The sequence below is a fragment of the Hakea prostrata genome, chromosome 9, assembly GCF_041222555.1.
Source record: "Hakea prostrata isolate BN-2017 chromosome 9, UWA_Hpros_2, whole genome shotgun sequence".
Taxonomy (NCBI): Eukaryota; Viridiplantae; Streptophyta; class Magnoliopsida; order Proteales; family Proteaceae; genus Hakea; species Hakea prostrata.
This window is the reverse complement of record NC_142608.1, coordinates 50,326,839-50,347,269: the sequence shown is the minus strand read 5'-3', so window position 1 is coordinate 50,347,269 and position 20,431 is coordinate 50,326,839. Positions and strand designations below refer to the sequence as shown.

The window sequence follows — 20,431 nt, the reverse complement described above, 5'->3', positions numbered from 1 at the left end:
TCCAGGCATCTAAGAGAAGTTCTTCCATTGATTCTTCTTCTACAAGGTTAGTATTCAATACTATACTTCATTGATCTATTCTCTCTACTATTTCTACTATTTGTTTTGATTGTGAGGAATGCCTTATACTACTGTAATGGCCTAATCTCTAATCCTCATATTCTTAGAGTAAACTCCTATTCACTTTACTATTTCCTTAAACAATAAGGTGTGTTTTCAATGTTAGATCTAGCATGAGACCATGATTTACTCTTACTGTAGTTATTTGATTTTAATCTATATTAGATCTATTAGTAGGTTGTTTTCTATGCATGATCTCCTGTTTTCTTATCTTTAGAATGAATCTGTTGATTAAGCCTATTAGGTGATTTATTGGAATTCTATTCCAATGGCCTTGTTTGATGTTTAGATCATCATAGATAATCTCTATATGTTATTTAGATTTTTTTCCCATTAATTTGGAATGTTCTAATGTGATTCGAAGAGTTTTCGACCAAAGTTGGAAGTTATTGTCCATACACAATAGCTTTGGTCGATCCTTTGGTCGATATCATCAACCAATGCCATTGACGAAAGGTTTGCCTGACGGCAATTTATCTGTTTTGCCTCCGCTTCATCTCCGATCATTAAGGTTTGTTCTTTATACTCTCTACATGTTTGTTTAGGGTTATTTTGGTGATTTTGGACTTGCTCTCTGATCTTTTACTCGAAGTTTACAAAGTTAAATATAAGGTGGCTACGTTCACTCACAATATGCACAAATGCATGCTTTGATATGTTAGGACTTACATGTATGTGTTAGCTATTGTAGTTGTACTTTAACTACATTTTTATACTTCTATAATTATAGTAGGCTATTCATGATATGATTTACATATTGTTATTGATTATGAATGATGTGATTGTGAGCTAGACGCTAATGTGAAATTTACGGAATCATGATGTGTTGTGATTGCCTAAGTTGTGATTGGGGAATAGGGAATACTCTTTTGGTGATTCTGTCTTTGGACATCAGTGAAGATGGTATGGGATGCTTTTCTATGATGCCCCTTGGAACTTTCCCTAATTACTATTTGACATCCCTAGGATTTGGTCTAGATGAGTTTGGCTAGGGAAACCCTGTCATATCTGACCCTATTGGAAGGGGAATTGAGACCGAGTGACCCATGGCAGTAATGGGAATTCTCAAAAGAAGTGCATCAGAGTAGTGAGAGGATGTAATTCACATTGTGGGGGTCATTCATTGGTAGGGTTGCACATAATAAACCTGAGCTCATGGGCGCTCAAGATCGGTAACTAACCCCTAAGAGGACATGAGAACTTCCCGTTTATTATATGTGGATGACCAATAAGGTTGAGAGTCTACGTATCCGAGAGGAAGATGATAACTCTTGGGCTGGAGATACCTGGACAAACTACCTAGGCACAGAAGGGAGGCTGTCACACCGGAAACGATTGTCTAGGCACGGAAGGGAAGTATCCGACTCTTAGTAGACTCAATAGATGACTTGCATTGGGCTAGGTATTAAACCTGACACGCACCCGTTGTGAAATCCCACCTAACCCTAACCTTACTGTTGTGCTAAATGCATACATACCATATGCATTGTTCAATTTATTCTCTGCCCTATGAGTTGCCTAGTTTTGTTTGGTAGAAGTTTACCTTGAAGCTGATCTTTTCTCCCTTCTATTCTTGTGACTTCTATTCCCTTTGATAGGAGGGTGATCTTAAGTCATTCCCATGACTGATTCTTCTATCCTTGCTATTCTAGAGTGGACCTCCATACACTCTATAACCTTGTGATTTCTCCACATGATGATTTCGAAGAGAAATCATGTGTGATATTCATGATTTGTTATTCTTTTTAATTGTTCCAAGACTTTAAGCTTTTCATCTCCTATTCTTCAATCAAAGGTTAGTAATGTCTCTTGTGTTGTATTGATCTACTCTTACTATGTTTTATTCTTTGTGATTGAGTGAAGAAGATGTTGCATCCTTGCAACCATCTCTTCTACAATCTCCTTTCATTCTTAAGGTTTTATGGTCTTCATATAGATCTTTGCCATGATCCTTGTGAAATCTTCATGAAGCCATGATCATACCTTCGATTTGATTTCAAAGCATGTTAGATTTACTCCTTTGTTTTTATTACAAAATACTTATTGTTATTTGTTTTCCGTAGATTTTGGGAGAAGAAAGTCAAGGTAAAAGCAATGTATCTCCATCTCTTTCGAAAGCCAAGTACTCCCAATTTCAAGGACGAAATTATTTTAAGGGAGGGAGAATGTGAAACCCAACCCAAACCTAGCCCGGGGCACCCTATTTGTTTTGGGTGAAGTTGGACCTTAATTTAAGTGTTGCAATCCTTGAAAACCTTAGGAAGTCATGTCCGACATTTCCCTTAGGGTAGATCCATGTCTCGAAGTGAAGGAAGAGGTCTCTATGGGCCCTCTCTGTAGAAGACATGGTATTTGACCCGAAACCCATGGATATGGTTGATGGTGCTCCATACTTGGATGCATTGTCAGTGTTAGTTAAGAATCTGCAGCCTGAAGAAGATGAGCTTAGTTGGTTGACCTAATGAACTCTCGTGCTCAATTCAAAGGTATTTCTGGAAACTAGACTTCTTGATTGACTTGTAGGAGAAAACTCCACTAAATTTGACCCCGTATAGCCCTCCGAATCCCTGTCCGAAGTTGTTGTTCTTGTTTGGTCGACTACTTGGTCGACTGGCGATTGACCGGTCAGTCGACCAAAGGATTATAAGCCCGAGAAAATCTGGTTTTTTGGTCATTTTGGGTTCTATTTGAAGGGGACTTCGTGGCTTAAGCCCTATTCTATTGGTGGGACTCTCTTGCGACGTGGGAAGGCTCCTCTTAGGCTCCTCCTTGGTTTGGGTGATGATCTTCTACAAGGATCATTGTTCCTCTTCTCTAATTTCATCTTCAAGGTATGTTTTTTCTCATTCTCTCTCTAATCTACTTCTACTCACTTTATTCTTGTTGTTGGGACTGTAAAGAAGGTGCTACAACCTTGCAACCACCTTTTCTATTGTCTCTTTTGATTTGCCTAAACCTCATTTGCATTCTATCAATGCTATGTTCCCTATACATGATCCCTAACCTTGCTTTCTTATGATTTTCTTCATAACATCATGATTTCATCTCCTAAACTGATTTGCTATAGTATGCTAGGTCTGATTTCTTGTTAGTAATTGATTCTAATCTATTGTTCATCATTCCCTTAATTGATTCTGTGAATTCCCTTGCATTTGCAATCAATTTCATTGAAAACTATGATTCTAGCATATAGAACATAGGGTTTCAATTTGGGAATTCCTAATTGGACCGTTGATCATGATAATTTTTGTTGTGTAGTGTTCTTATACTGCTATAAACAATCCCTCCAAGTTTCGGATCGATCTAAGACAGTTATTACCATAATTACATGGATTATGTGAATATTACTTTTATGATTGGAAACTTAGTATACTCACCTTCTTTATCGTATTTCTTATAATATATGACTGTTGTAAGTACTTCAAGTACTATGTTTATCTATTCTTTTGTTATCATGAATGTTCATTCTTGCTAATTACATATGCGATTGATCATGTTTTATTCAATATCTTCTATATGATGAAATATCATTTGTATATGATGTGATGGAATTGGGAATGTGATTGCATAGGTATGATTTGGGATTGGGGAATGTCCTACCGATGTTTCTGTCTTTGGACATCGGAGGGAATAGTATGGGATGTTCTCCGAAGATGCCCATCGATGCTTTCCTGAATTATTGGATGACATACATAGGACTTGTCTAGATGTATGGCTAGGATGTCCTTGTCGTATCAGACCCGAATCGGAAGGGCATTGAGACCGAACGACCCGTGGTAGTAGTGTAGATTTGTGGGCGCTCAAGACCGGTAACCATCTTGTGAGAGGACATAAATCGCATTGCGGATACCCGAAAGGAGCCATTCATTGGTAGGGTTGCAAATAGCTAGACTTGGGCTCACAGGCGCTCAAAGATCGGTGAGTCATATCCGTGAGAAGACGTGAGAGCTTCCCGTCTACTATTTGTGGATGACCAATAGGGTTGATGAGTCCGGTGGGTAATATCCGTGACTCTAGTGTGAAGGATACCAGAAAGGATCGCCAGGGGCGAGGAATGGACGTATCTGGATCTGACATGATATGACTGAGTAGATGACTTGCATTGGGCTAGGCTTTACCGTGACATGCGCCAATACTTATATCAACGGTGATGTAAGAGAGCTGTGACTTAAACCCTAGCCATGGATTGTCCTAGAAGGTTTCAGGACCCAATTCCCACCGGAAAACCCAAGATACTGAGATGGTTGAGGGAAGAGTGATTTGAGACCTACCCAAAGAAGTATGGTGCTATGACTTAAAGCATGTCTACCTTAAAGACTAGCATACATAGAGTTAGTTTCATACTTGCATCGTGTGTTTCATATCATCTTGCATCATGCTATGTTTTGTATCATATATCTGTGTTATTATGGAATAACTGTCTTGCTGAGTTCTTTTGAACTCACTCCTTTTGCAACATCTTCTGTTAGACTTTTCTGCAGGTACTACTACTGTTGACTATGATGGTCAACACTTTGGTGACCAAGTTGGAGACTCGTACAATATTGGTTATGGTGACTACGTCGGTGAAGACTATCAGTATGAGACTGATACTTTCTAGCAGTAGTTCGGCTTTTGTACCTGTGTGCTAGCAATGGGATATCGTTCCATTCTCTCTTGACCTAGTATTTGATTCATTGAGATTGTAGTTTAGTTTGTTCCCCCTTTCACTTTGGGAACCGGTTGTAACCTTTACTTTCATTCGATCTAACTTCCGCTGTTGTTGTAGAATGGGTTTCCCCCTTCTTTTCACACTTTGATTATTTATTTTATCGGTATCATTTCCGCACTCTAATGTTCTATGTGATCCTTTTGAGATCCTTTCCTTGACTTTTATTATTAAATTACTTAAAAATTTTGATTTGTTCTTGCTTTTGATTAAATTATTGTGCTAAGTGGATATGATCGTTCCTAAACTTGATCTTTTGGGCTATGGATCACTCCACCGGGTAATCCAGATAGGGTACCCCCTGGGTGGATGTGACACCAGCACTCAAACCAATGGTGGTGAGCAATAGTGTTGACCTAAACGCCAGCCATGGGATGTCCGAGAGACAGATGTAGGACCCAATTACCACCAGATAACCCAAAAGACGTGCATCAAAGCCGTGAGGGAGAGTGATTTAAGACCTACTTAGAAGAGTATGGTGTTGTATCTTAATGCATGTCCACCAGTAGAGACCACCATACTTAGAGTTAGAAGCATACTTGCATACATTGTCTCATATCATTGCATCATGTTTGTTCTGAACTGCTTGTAGTTGTTTATTGTGATTGAACTACTTGCTGAGTTCTTTTGAGCTCACCCTATGGGGAATATGTTTTTAGATTCTATTTGCAGTGCGATGACTTCGAAAGTCAAGACTACGAAGTCACGGCGAGTGATTGGTACTCTATGCAAGGTGTTAGCTATTATGAAGATAATGGTGAAGACTCCTTGTGTGAATATGAAGCGGACCAAAATTAGTCCTATCTTGGAGCTAGTGCGACCGGTTTTTATTACAAGAGTTGATGCATATGATCATACTTTATATGAGATGAAACAATTGTATGAATAGAACAGATTTCATTATGTTCTTAGTTTATTCTAGGTGTAATAACTTTAGATCTACTTTAGACTTACTTTAGAGTTTTGATCTACTCTTCCGCAATATGATTTATAGAGTTATTGTCACTATACTTTGTAGTTGGTCTTTTGATTGGTACCATGTTATTCCGCATTTGGATTATTTTTTGATTATGTTCCAAGATTATCTCTCTGATTTGTTTATTAGTAAAGTTAAGCTTTGATTATTCATTGCTCATGATTGTGTTAGTGTGCTATGTGGTTATATGATTTCCCTAACTTTACTATGGGACTTGTGGAATCACTGCCTGGGGGGATGTGACAAAGGCAGTGTTTCTTGGTCAAATGCTGAATTTTTGGTCTTCTAAAGCCACAAGCTCCACTTGGGTCCTCTCCCAACTCAGGAAAGGGTCTTACCTGATTGTGTAGGACCTTTCGAAGGTGTCAACACAGTACTCAAAGTCCATCTCCCAAGTCCATCTTCATTCTAGCTACATCTCCTATCAAAGTCATTTAGGGTTTCTATAATAGGATCTTCATTATTAACCTCCTTTGGTTCTAGGTCAGACCCAATGGGTTCAAATGAGAGGGTCCTCAGCTGTCTTATTCCTTGACTTTGGGTCTTCGGACCTACAACAAAGATTTTTGGATTAGGGTTTGGGAGGGATTTCATAGTTGAGATCTAGGAGTACAAGACCATGTTGAGTGATTTGTACGATATACAAAATATTGGCGATCACGAACATCACAGTGAAGAATGTCCATGTGACGATTGCGTGTACTAGGATTAGTCCAATTCTAGAGTACCCCATATTGGATACGGAGGTCTTTAAGTTTAGGGATTACATTTTTGATAAAGAGACATACTATGAGTAGTACTTAGAATCATTTCGAGCCTTCTTTGTATTCTTTCAGCTGTAGTACTTTAGTTTAACTATTCTTTCACGTTTGACTATTAGAGTTTACTTCCACATACTCTTTTAATTTGATTATTTTGGTATCTTTTTCTGCACTCTAATATTGTTTTGAGATCCTTCTAAGATCCATTCTTTGATCATTCTTTTAATTACATTAATTCAATGATTATTTCTTGCTTAGGATTACACTATTGCGCTATGTGGAGGATGCTTGTTGAGACTTGATCTTCGGGGTTGTGGATCATATCTCTGGGTATTGCAATTAGGGTACCGGCTAGGGGGATGTGACACTTGTACATCATACAGATCAATTTGGTGCCTCGTATTCTTGGATTTCGGTAACATCTGTATCTGAAGCAAAGTCTAAAAAAGCATTGTCCTTGGAGGGTGAGCTCAAAAGAACTCAGCGAGTAGTTCACAAACAAATAAGTAATATCATAGTCCAACTCAATACATTACATGATGCAATATGATATGCGACAGAATGCAAGAATGTAACTATACTCTAACAGATGCTAGTCTCTAATGGCAAACACGGAATAAGATAGAACACCAGCCTCCTCTATGTAGCTCTCGTCATTCTGATCTCTCACAGGTTGGTTTACCAGTCTTGAGATCCCGGTTAATATGTCAAGGCATCCTTCTTAGACTATCACCATGGCTGGGGTTTAGGTCACTACTTTCTCACCACACCATTGGCATGAATATTGGTGCATGTCAAGGATATAACTAGCCCAATGCAAGTCATCTACTTAGTCACATCATACTAGGTCCAGATACCTCCCCTCATGCTTCTCGCCTTATTTGTTTAGTATCATTTCTTATCTAAAGTCAACGTCTCCTTCTCGGACTACGCCTTCCCTTAACCCTATTGGTCATCCACATAAAATGGGAGGGAGCTCTTGTGTCCCCTCATGCTTCTCACATTCTTGGGCGGCCACGAGCCCAAGCCTATTATATGCAACCCTACCAATGAATGACCCCAACGGCAATGTTGTGTCCCCTCATGCTTCTCGCATTATTGGGCACCCACCAAAAGAATATTGCTACCACAGGTCACTTGGCATCAATACCCCGCCAATAGGGTGATGATATAACATGGTTTCTAATCAAACACAACTAGACTTCCTAGTTATGCCATCTAGTGATGGTGAAAAGTGCCAAGGGGCATCATAGAATTGTGTCTTGCATCACCTCCACTAATTTCCCAACAAAGAAACATCTGAATGGTATTCGTAATTCACAATCACAACCTACATTTGCATTACAAGATGGATTCAATCACATTCTCAAGTCACAAGTCAATCTAAGTCCATACAATCACATGTTGATCATATATCAATAACATCATTAATCATCTATATTCTAAAAGTTCAAAGTTATGGTAATCTTTCCTAAACCCTAAAACAACAGTATGTAATCATATAAGCATGTTCCATAACAAACAAGAATGTGACAATGGTTATGTGCAAGTGAATGTGCTCACCTTGCTACCAATTTGGAACCTTTGAAAATTAGGTCAAAGAGTGAGTTCATGCTTCCCAAAAAGTCTTATTAACATGTTGGTCCCAAGTTAGAAACAACCCTGGAGGTATGGTGTTGAAAAGAAAACAAACAACCAACTTGGTAGTGGGTGGGTTGCTTGGGGCAACCACAACAATCAACCCACCCATGAAACGCCAAAGCTGGGTGGGTCGCCCGGTGAGTAGCCCCGGGCAGCCGGAGAGCTGTACGGACAGATTTGGCTCAAATTGAGAGGAAACTTCTCATTTGGGTTCTAAACTACTCTGAAATTATTTAGAAGATTATGAAATCATACTAGAACATTATCTAACATAGTTTAGAGATCAAACATAGCAAAAAGAATGAAAACCTAATGAATCCTATATAAGATCTTTTCCAAAATCTTACCGTAAGATTCACGAATGAGCCAGAGTGAATGGGGATTCACTCCAAAGTAAAGAGGATAGAAGAAATAAGTCATTACAGGAAGTATAACCTTCATCTAGGTCTTGGCAGTAGGTGGAATCAATCAAAAGAAGAGAACTAGAACGAAGAAGATGAATACTAACCTTTTGGAAAGTGAAACAATGATCGGAAACCTTGATGAATACTTTCCACACCTTCCTTCACCATGGAGAGGGTTATCTTGAGAAGCTTTGACGTTCTCTGATAGCTTTAGAACATAATGACACATTTTAGAACAAAAAATCACTAAATAGGGCTTCAAAAACATCAATTTCCCAAAATTCTTTTTTCCCCTGAAGCTGGGTGGGTCACCTGCGGTGACTAGGGCAGGCAACCCACCCCTGATACTTTTTCTCCAAGAGTTGAACTGAAACCCTGAATGCCCTAACTCAATCTTGGGTCCTTTTCTATGTTATAGAAGGGTCTTACCTAATTTTTTGGGACCTTTTATACATGTCATCAATTTACTCTTGATTCATCTACCAAGTCCAGCAACGTCCGAGTTAGATCTTATTCCATATTTCTGACAGAACTCCCAATGTGGCATCATCTCCATCTATCTCCATTAGTCCAGAGTCTAATCCAGTGGTCTCAACTTGGATGGCCCACTTTTGACTTCTTCCCACACTCTAGGTTTTCAGACCTACAATATGAATTTTCAGGTTAGGGTTTTAAAATTTCACAAGTATGTTCCCTTATCATGTATTGTTTTGAAAATCTTGTCATCTTCCTGTAGAGATAGATCACAAGGTATATTGGGCTATGAAACAATGCAATTTGGAGATGGAAAAAGTTGGAGAGCAATGAAAACTTTAGTTACAAGAGCTAGAAGAAATTCGCAATGATGCCTATGAGAATTCAAGGACTTACAAAGATAAGACAAAGGCTTTCCATGATCAGAAGTTGCCAGGTAAGCATTTCATAATTGGTCAAAAAGTTTTGTTTTACCAATCTAGATTGAAATTATTTCTAGGAAAACTACGCTCTGAATAGTTAGGACCTTTTATAGTTACTAATGTTTCTCGCATGGTGCAATTGAAATCCAAAGTTTAAACATTAATAAAATATTCAAAGTTAATGGCCATCGGTTGAAGCCTTTTTATGAAGGTTTTCAGGTGGATGATGTTGAAATTGGACTTGGTATACCAGATTACACGGAATGCAAAAGAACTATGTCTAACCAAAGACATTGAATGAAGGAGCTATTAGGAGGCAACACAATTCTCTTTGGCTTATTTTTTTCTTCTTCATTTTTTTCCCTCTTTCCGATTGATTTAATTTGTTAATTGTTATTGTTTTAATTTTGTATAGCTAGAAATCTTGGAATTTTGTTTGAAAACTGGATTGGTTTGAACTCAACACATTATGCTTGATTGCTTAACTTTGGTCCAATGTTCTATACATCAAGGGAGTATTCTAACATTCTCTTACCTCCATTACCATTAGGACATTATTAGATTTAACTGTGGGGGAGGGGATTACATTTATTCTTTTAGTGGGCAAATTTTAAGAATTTTTTTTTTTATGATATTTTACCTTCTATGAGTTCAATGGATTGCATGACCAATATTTATAGGTTGAATTCAATTTTGATGAATCATGATCAATTAAGTTCTTTGAAATCACATGTTAATGGAAGACTATTTTGATTTTTGATTGGAGGAAAAAATGCTAGAGATTCATATACAGAAATCGCTTTTGTGAGCTTTTGAGCCTAAGAGCTTATATTATTGGTTCTCTATTTTTCTTGGTTATGTGATAACCTTTCATAGATGGATACTTTTAGAACTTGTTTACTTTTGCATGCGACCACATAATTGGATTAAATGCATGCAAATGACAAGGTCACAATTAGGATTCACCACTCTTTAGCTTTCTTTTGATAGCCTACCCTTAATTATTACCTCTAGGAGCCCACTTTGAGCCATGATCTTTTCTCTTTGATAATGAACCACCATATAAACCTTATTAATCTTTTTTTTTTTTTTTTTTCCCTCTATTGAACCTAAATTGAAAGATTAGTTGAGTTACTAAATGAAATGTCAATTAATGGTGAGAAGGAAGGGCAACTGCCAAACTTGAGGCACCTTGTACTTAAAGTGCCTCCGACAATAGAAAAAATAATAACAATAGTAATTAAAAAGAAAAAGATAGAGGACGAAGAGGGGGGGGGGAGGAGGAGGGAGAAGAGATACGAAAAGAATAAAAGAGGAGAAATTTTGTCTGAAAAGAATCAATTACTTGGGAAGTAATATCATTGTGCTAAATACTTCATTTCCCCCAATACATAGTACTTTGCTCATACTAGTTTGTTCTATTGTTTTATACGCTTCCATAAATTTTTGAGAACCTAATAAAAATTAATTATGACATGCCATTGTGATTCAACTCATTCCTTTGATTTTATTTTTTCCAAGTTTTTCCTTTTCCACACCCGACCTAAAGCCCCATTACAACCTATTAAAGACCCATGGATGTATGTGTTTTGATTCAATACTTAGTGGTGGATGCATGATTTCTTTGCAAGTATATAGTAATTATCCTTTTATCATTGATTTGAGTGATTTTGCTACCTTAAAACAGTTAAGCATATAAAGTGAATCCAAATGAGAGGGTATTTAATCCCATTGCATCTTGAATATGATGACTTAATGAAACTAGTTATTCATCCATGTTGATTGATGAGGTTTACTTGAGATTGTTGAGTCTTAGTTGGAATTCAATCTTATTTTGAAGTCATAGAGGAGAAGAGTTTTAATAAAAAATGCTTGAGGATAAGTAATGATTTTAGTGTTGAGAATTTGATAGGTCACTTAATTGCATTAATATTTTATCAATTCATTTATATTTTAATGAGACTAGTTGTTTGTTTATTTAAATTTTTATTATTTTTGTCCTATATAGATAGCTTGGAGTGTCTGGATATAAAGACAAAGAAAAGAGTGGTTTAAAGTCATAGTGCCACATTTTTAAACTAAAGGCATGCAGCTCACATCTCGGCACAGTGGAACGTGTAACCCGCTAAACCAAATCAAAGAACCAAGCCCAAAGTTGGAGTATTAATTAAGTCCAAATTTGGAGTATTGTTACAAAAAATCTCCATTCAATAACCAAAGATTTCATTCCCTATTGTGATCGAACATCTAAAGAAGAAGTTGAATTGAAAAGTAATTATATTGGAAACAATTGCATTGGCAAGAAGGAGAATGGAAACTACCAAATACGCAGGCAAGGAGAACGAATCGAAACAATTGAATTGGGAAGAATTGCATTGCTAAAGAAAACAATGGAAATAATAAAATTGGAAAAGATGCAAAATTGGCAAGAAACCTATATAAGAAGGAAAGCATTTCCAAAAAATGAACATCACACGCTACAACAAAAGCAAGCCACAGTTCTAAGGGAGGAAGAGAGAGTACGATGCTTTCTTCATTTTTCATTTCTTTGTTCTTCTTTTCCATGTCTTGCTAAATCTATCTTTCTGTCCACATCCCCCCCAGCCGGTACCCTAACCGGCATACCCGAGAGTGTGATCCACAACCCCGAAGATCAAGTATCGAGGAAATCATCCTCCCACATATACAATAACATAATCATAAACAGGAAATAATCAAAGTTTTAACATTATAAACAAAAGATTCAAATCAAGAAATGAATAAATAATATAATCAGAGTGCGGAAAATGATACCAGATATCCGAAGATATCAAAATAGAGTAGAGAGAGGCGGAAACTCACTCCATAGATACAGCGGAACGTATGTAAGTCTAAAAAAAATTACAACTGAGACAAAAGAAAATAAGAAAGACAAACTAAACTTAAGAGTTTTCTATCCTATAGGTGACATCTTCAAAATAGTGGACTTCGTCAGTCCAACATAGATGTTCCATCTCCACGTTACGTCTAATCGTAGTATGCAACTTGATCACTTGCGGGATCATCAGTGTAATCTTGATTGTCACCAACACCTTGCGTGTAGTACGCTTCATCGGCTTGCACTTCATCGCATCGTTCGTCATAGTAGTCAGTACCTGTAGAATAATCTAACAAAAGATTGTACAAAAAGGAATGCGTTTCGAAAGAAACTCAGTAAGGCAAGTTAACTCATAACAGCATAAATAACATATATCAGAACATAACAAGATGCAATGCAGTAGGAAATAGATAATGTATGTATGCATCTAAACTCTATGTATGCTGGTCTCTATTGGCAGACATGCTTTAAGTCATAGCACCGTACTTCTTTGGGTAGGTCAATCACACAACGCCGGTTGGTAGTGGGTCCTTCATCCCTCGGGACATTCCATGGCTGGGGGTTAAGTCACCGCTCTCTCACATCACCATTGGTCTAAGTACTGGCGCATGTCAGGGTAAAGTCTAGCCCAATGCAAGTCATTTACTCAGTTACATAAACTCAGTTCTAGATACGTCCATTCCTCGTCCCTGACGATCCTTTCCGGTATCCTTCGCACTAGAGTCCTAATAGTCCCTGACTACGGACTCATCAACCCGCCTATTGGTTATCCACATATGGTAAACGGGAAGCTCTCATGTCCTCTCATGGGTTGGTTACCGGTCTTGAACGCCCATGAGCCCAAGTCTAGCCATATGCAACCCTCCAATAAATGGCCCCCACAATATGACTCCCGTTCTCTCACGGGTTGGTTACCGGTCTTGAGCGACCGTGAATTACATTGCTACCATCGGTCGTTCGGTATGAATGAGGACATCCTAGCCAAACACTGCTAGACAACCCTAGGTATGAATGATTCGGGAAAGCGTCGATGGGCATCTTCGAAGAACATCCCATACTATTCCCTCCAATGTCCAAGGATAGAAGGGTCAAAAGGACACTTCCCAATCCCAAACCATACCTAATCAAACACATTCTCAGATCAGTCATAACATACACAATCAACACTTCATCATATAAAAGAGAATATAAAAGCATAAGATAATCGTTAAACAATATAGTAATAAGCAATTCATATAAGCTTGAATAATAAAAAGAAAACATAAGTGAAGTGCTACTGTACTTACTTACGTAGTACATCAGAAGTATAAAATATAAGAATAGTAAACAAACTCATAGTTTCATAAAGTAGAAACCAGAGAGTATGCGATCTATGTTATGAAATAACTGTCCTTACCTTGATTATCGCCAAAGATAATCCAAAGATCAAAGAGAGAGACTCCAAACTTAGCAAATAAACTCCTAACAATCATAGATACAACATTAGGAAAGATACCTAAAAGATCATAGAGAAAACGAATCAAACAGAACGAAAAATGAAGCTACTGACATCATTGGTCGAGTGCTTGGTCTACTGACTCAGTCGACCAACCGAGTCAGTACGAAAATGTAAAGACTGATTTGGTCATAACTTCTTCATTTGAAGTCGGATTGATCCGAAATTTGAAGGGGAACTTCCTAGAATGTATTAGAACTATATGGGAAGATAAAATCATTAAGTCATGGTCAAAATATGGGTTCTTGATTTGAACCAAGAAACTAGGGTTTCAACCTTATGGCTCCCATGAAAAGGCTATGATCACAAGATGAAAGGGAATAAATTGCTTGGCCAAAACTAACAAGAAAATCATTGGAAAAGAGTTTAGATAAACATAAATATTGCCCACGAGGTTTCCCTCGCATGGGAGGTTACCAAAGGTTTCCAGAAAGATCATACAAGGGTCAGGGTTTCAAGAAATTAATCAGGCTAGGGTTAAGATCATGACGATGATCATAGATCTCAAAGAATAAAATGAGATCATGGAATAGATGGTTGCAAGATTGCAGCATCTTCTTCCTGATCTCAATCAAGAATAAGATCGAAGAAAGAATAATTAAAACTTCAGAAGAGATACTAATCTTGAATTGTCAGATCAGAGGTGAGAGGCTTCAGATCTGCAGAGTCTTCGAAATCACCAGAAAGAGTTTTAGAAAGGTCTTCTCAGGTTCACAAAGTGTTTAGGAGGTAGCCATAGCCAAGAAACACGAAGTAGGGTTTAAATATAAGTGAAAAACCCTAAAATTGGATTTTCTCGGATTTAACACATAGATGGTCGAGTGCTTGGTCGACTGGCCTAGTCGACCAATCAGTCGACCAAGGCAGACAGTAAGGTTAAAATAGGGAATTGGAGGATTAAATGGGCTCTAAACCTCAAGGGCTTTTGCACACATATCAAGTGACATACCTAGGGTATAGAAATGTCTTCAAACCAGGTCAGATAATACTCCAAGTCCTTCAACTAATCTCATCTTCAGACAAGTGCAGCTTCCTTTCCAAATCTGCACAGACTTCCAAGTATGGAACTCTATCATCAACATCCATGGGTTCAGAGTCAAACACCATGTCTTCTACTGAGATGGCCCATAGTTGGCTTCTTCCTTTACTACGGGCCTTCGGACCTACAAACAACCGGGTTACCGGGTCAAGGTCAGGGTTAGCTTAGGGCTGGGTTTCACACTTTCAGTCAAGATTAATGGAAGTTTGATTTTCTACAATTGTGGGACTCCGAGTAATTAGTTTTTTTCATTAATTCTCGGGTATTTATATGTTTTTCATGTTTGTCACGTTATTGGATTAATACTTAGACAAAAGCCTATTGTTTAGTGGTTAATTTCAATAGTTAGTCAATTAGAATAGTTGTTTGTTGATTATTCTAATATAAGTGACGAGTAGCATCGTCAAAGGGTAGTCAATGCCTTAGAAAGTTTGCTATAAGAATGCATATTCTAGTTAAATAAGCAAGGTGCTTTTAGAATTTATTGGCTAGAGATTGGGTCTTCAAAATTTAATGCAATTAATAGACATAACTTATAGGACTGATCCAAAATATTTATTTATTAGGGAAATAACTCAATGGACGAATCCAAAAGCTATTGAAAAAGCAGGGAAAGATTGGTTGTTAGAGGACTGATCCTCAATGACCATAACTAATCTACCCAAAAATAAAGTTTTTTCTATGAGTCAATGGTCAATTGAGGAAATGAATACCGAAATTAATTCTTGATTGAAAGTTTTCTTGTTAATTACTTCATCTGTTGTTTTTTTATTCTTTAGTTTATTGATTCAAAAACCCCCACTTTTAATCCATGAATAAATCTTCACCAATTTCTATAGATTTGACCCTATTCACTATTATCGCATAAGTCCAGAGAAGGATTATCTTTGGTGGATTTGACACCCACCAACTCTTACGTGTGTCACAAGTGTTGAAAATGGCTCTCAAAATGTTGGGTTTAATGCTACTAAGACGGATAACATTAGAGTGTCTTCTAGTATTCAATCTTTTGTTTGCCATCATCTAATGATTACATGATCACAAGATAAGACCTGTGTTGCCAAAAGCTTTTATGCTACAAAGTATCCATTACCTCTTGCTCTATTGGCCAATGGGCCCTCTGATTTGGAACCTCATGTTACAGTCAAGCATCTAAGTCTGAAGTATGGTGTAAAGCAATGGACAACAAATTTAATGCATTGATAGCCAACCGAGACTTGGATTCTTTCTCCTCCACCCGTCAATAGAAAGATATTTGGGTATAAATGGTTTTATAGAATTAAAAAGAAATATGATGGGTCAATGAAGAGTCATAAAGCTTGACTCATTGCAAAAGGATATATTCAATAGTATGGTTTAGATTACGAGGAGACCTTTAATCTTGTGGTAAAACCAACTACTGTACGGATTGTCCTATCTTTGGCAGTTTCACAACATTAGAAGACTCAACAATTGGATGTAAATAGTGCTGTTTTAAATTGCACAATTTTGGATGATATCTACATGAAGCAACCCGGCTTTTGTTAATTAACACTTTCCTAATTATGTGTGCAAATTGCAAAGATCCTTATATGGGCTCAACAAGTGCCCCAAGCTTGGTTTCAAAGACTTAGTTCTTACTTGATTACTCTTGGCTTTGAGGGGTCCAAGACAAAATATTCTCTTTCTATTTGGCATCATCCCACGAATCCTCTATTTGTATTGGTCTATGTAGATGATATTTTGATCATCAGACCCTTCTCTCACGCCATTGATGAGCTTCTTCACATATTGTCTTATGAATTTGCTCTCAAAGATTTGGGCCCTACTAGATTATTTTTGGGTATTGAAATGATTCCTTTCCACCAGGGATTCTTCTCTCTCAACAAAAATATATCTTTGGATTGCTTTCTAAAGCTATCTTACAAGATGCCAAGCCTATTGCCTTGCCCATGCCATCTTCCATTCATTTGTCAAAAGACAATGGCAAGCCCTTAACTGATCCAGCTCTAATATATTACACTTACTAGACCAGATCTTTCATTTTCAGTCAACAAATTGTGCTGATTTCTGTTTGCACCAACTAAAGACCATTGGATTGCTCTCAAGCATCTTCTCAAATATCTCAAAGGGACTATTCTGTATGGATGAGAAATTTCTCCATCTTCGTCCTCTTCTATCACAACTTACACTAATGCAAATTGGGCGAGGATGCCCTAATTATCATAAGTCTCTAGGAGGGTATCTCATATTTTTGGGATTTAATTTTGTCTCATGGCAATCCAAAAAACAATCTACTATTGCACGACCAAGTACAAAGAGTGAATATCGTGCTCTTGCTCTTGCAACCACCGAGATCACATGGACACAGTCTCTTCTATCTAAATTAGGCATCCCTCAAGCAATGCCTCCTACATTATGGTGTGACAATATCAAGACCACCTACCTCTCCACCAACCCGGTTTTTCATGCTAGGACTAAGCATATTAAGGTTGATTTTCATTTTGTTCGAGATAAAGCGGCTAAGAAGGATTTGTTTGTATGGTTCACTTCTACTACCAGTCGGTTAGCCAATACTCTCACCGAGTCTCTTTCCTTGGTTTCTTCTTCTTCGATCCAAACTCAAGCTCCTTGAAAGACCCTTGACTTTGAGGGAGGGTATTAGGGATATATGGACTCATGTTATGATATGCAATCCTATATTGTATGTTATGATGTAATAACCTTTTTATTTAAATATGCATCTAATGGTCTACATTAGACTATCGATTCATTTTCACTCAAACATTGTTGTAATAAACAATGAGACTATCTTTTCACCTTATTCTTTTTCTTCTTCTTCCTAGGAGATTTGAAGTCAAGAACAAAAAAATGTATTTGATACATAACAAGTTTTTTTTTTTTTTTTTGGTGAATATCAAATTTATTAAAGGAAGCCCCAAAGATTATACACCAAAGAGAAAGAAGGGGAAAGGGGGAGACTAGGTATCAGGGAAGAAAGACAGCCACAAAAACAAGGATATTACACCATATTCACCAAAACAAACAACTAAATGCAGGTTCCTGGGGGAATCAACACCAGGAATATTGCTAGAGCCTAGAACTCCTAGCTCTGATCTCAAAACCATTGCTTCCCAACTGAGTTGGTTCATTCTAGTCTTGGATCACCATCTTCTCAGGTTTCTCTGGTAGAATTACAATGATCCTTTTTTTCTTCTCTTCTCTTAATAATCAAAGTAATAGTATTCCCAAACTGCAAAACTATTACTCTTCAAGGGCCTTGACAGATCAAACAATCAAATCTGAAAACTAGGCACATTGGAGATAATCTGTCTGAAAACTATATATGATCTGCAGCTTCAATTGCTAGGCAAGAACTGAAGGATTTTCAGCATTAATTTCGGCTATCAGTTTAACACATTCCAATCTCTTCTGGCTGAAATTTTCTTTGGAGATCTTCATCTCAAAACATTGAAACATATGTTCCAATGCCGCTAACTCCTCTTCTATCTCAACAGGTTCTTCCTTTTCCTGCTCACTGATTCGCTGTTTAAATTCATGTATCTTCTTAATACATGCTCTAAAATCTAGAGCCATTTCAGCCATCTTCTTATGAATTGATAGATTCTCCTCTTTTACTTCCTTTAACTTTCTCTTCAGTGATCTATACCCATCAAGGGACTTGAGAAGCTCTTCCGAAAGCATCTTGTTTCGTTGTTCTAGAGCTGCATTGCCTTGGCCTTCTCTTTCTTCACTACCTCTCTCCCTATGCTGAACACCACAATATTGCTTCACCTTCCTTAGCAACTTCTCATTCTGTGCTCTAAGATCACTAACGTGTTCCTCATTATCATTCAATTCTTGAACCTTTCTTGCTAGTTCCGTGGCAATTATATCCTTCTCCTTCCCCAAGCTTGAGAACATCATTTCAAGGGTCCGTCGAGCTACCAAGCTCGCACTTAGCTCCTTTCGTAGCCTTTGTTCTTCCCTGGTTATTGGTTCCGGTGGTGGTGGCCTCTTGTCCTTTGGTATATGACTAGACTTGTGCTCATTATTATCAGTGGTGGTGGTGGTGGTGGTGGTGGTGGTGGTCCAGCGAAGATCCGTGTTGCAACGCCGCAATTCAGCCTCCCTTTTCTTACCAAAAGACTCTGATTTCTGGATCCGATGTTTGATATCATCAGTAACGGAAAGCAACCCTTTAACTCTTTGCATTCTCCGGCCATCATCTCTATTATCCACCTCAATGTGGTCTTGGAATAATTTCAGTAACAGCTTTATTTCTGTTGCAACACCTAAGAAGCACAATATATTCCAGAAAAATAAGCAAGAACACACAAGGATAAAAAAAAAAAAAAGAACTCAAACGTAGAGAATGAGGATAAATTACCTTCTAGATTGTTTTCTTCATTGGGAACCAAACAAGCCGTTGGAGGGATTAATTCAGGAGATGAGTTTCTACGGATTCTATTCATAATAGTAGTGAAAACGGATACAGAAGAGATCATAAATAAATTAACGTAAAAGAAAAACAATGTTCTCACTAAGGAGAGGATAATCAATTCTTGAATATTCTTTTTCTTTTGCAGAGAGAGACGAACAAGAAAGAGAGGAAAGCGTTCCTCTCCTTCTCTAGGGTTTGAAATTTGTATCGACCTTCCACTCTCTCTTATCTATGTATTGCTATTCTTCCTATTGTTTTATTTTCAATCTTACCCGTTTGGATAGTGGATTAATTTAGGGTTGTTAAGATTTCCCTAAAACTGCGGGGTGATGAATTGACCCTTTCATTGGCAGTTGGATCTCCTTCATCTTCACCTTGACCTTTAAAGTTTGAACACAACTAGATGGCCTCACGTCTACATAGGGATCAGTTTTGACCACTCGCTGAAGGTGCATCAAAATGGAAATTCATATCTATGGCTAGATATAAAAGTTAACTTTCTTCTTCTTCTTCTTCTTTTTTCCACGTGGACCTCATTGGTAGAGTCCTTTTCTTTATTGGAACTCTGGTTAGTTCGGACAGTTTATGTGTACTTTAGCTACAACCTAAGAGGTAGCTTTATAACTATTTAAAATACACTGTAAGAGTAAGACTCCATCCCTAGCCCCAAAGAGATTTGAACTCTTAACCTTATACTATGAAGCATTGGTAGGTAGAGTCTAGTTCTAGTTTGTTTTATAAAGTCAAATCCCTGTAATGTGATCATATGCAAACTCAAAGACGGGTAATAAGTTCTTTATATTTGATGGCATATACCAAACAGATTTAAAAAATAAAAACTTGAAGAAGCGTTCTGTTGAGTACTGCTAATACACTAGACTCTACCTACCAATAACGACCCCCGCACACTCATCAAGTACCACTTTTGTAATGATACAAAATATTATAACACCCCCCCCCCCCCCCCCAAATAATGATTTGTAATAGTAAAGAAAATAAAGCCTTTGTGATGCATATGGGGTGGCACAGGGGGTAACTCAGGGTCCTGGACTTCAAATGGGATGAAATTCATCATGTTGATCCGAAACAAGCTTGGGAGAAGGACACGGCT

At 37.7% G+C, this 20,431-nt stretch overlaps 1 protein-coding gene across 1 annotated transcript; it reads right to left on the bottom strand.

Moving 5' to 3' along the window:
- Positions 1 to 18,242: 18,242 nt before the first annotated feature.
- LOC149005440 (uncharacterized) lies at positions 18,243 to 19,351 on the bottom strand. The gene is made up of 3 exons (XM_089135899.1): positions 19,267 to 19,351; positions 18,919 to 19,171; positions 18,243 to 18,864 (listed from the first exon to the last, which is right to left on the bottom strand). Exons 1-3 carry the CDS (start codon positions 19,349 to 19,351, stop codon positions 18,243 to 18,245), a joined length of 960 nt encoding a protein of 319 aa, XP_088992025.1.
- Between the last annotated feature and the right edge of the window lie 1,080 nt (positions 19,352 to 20,431).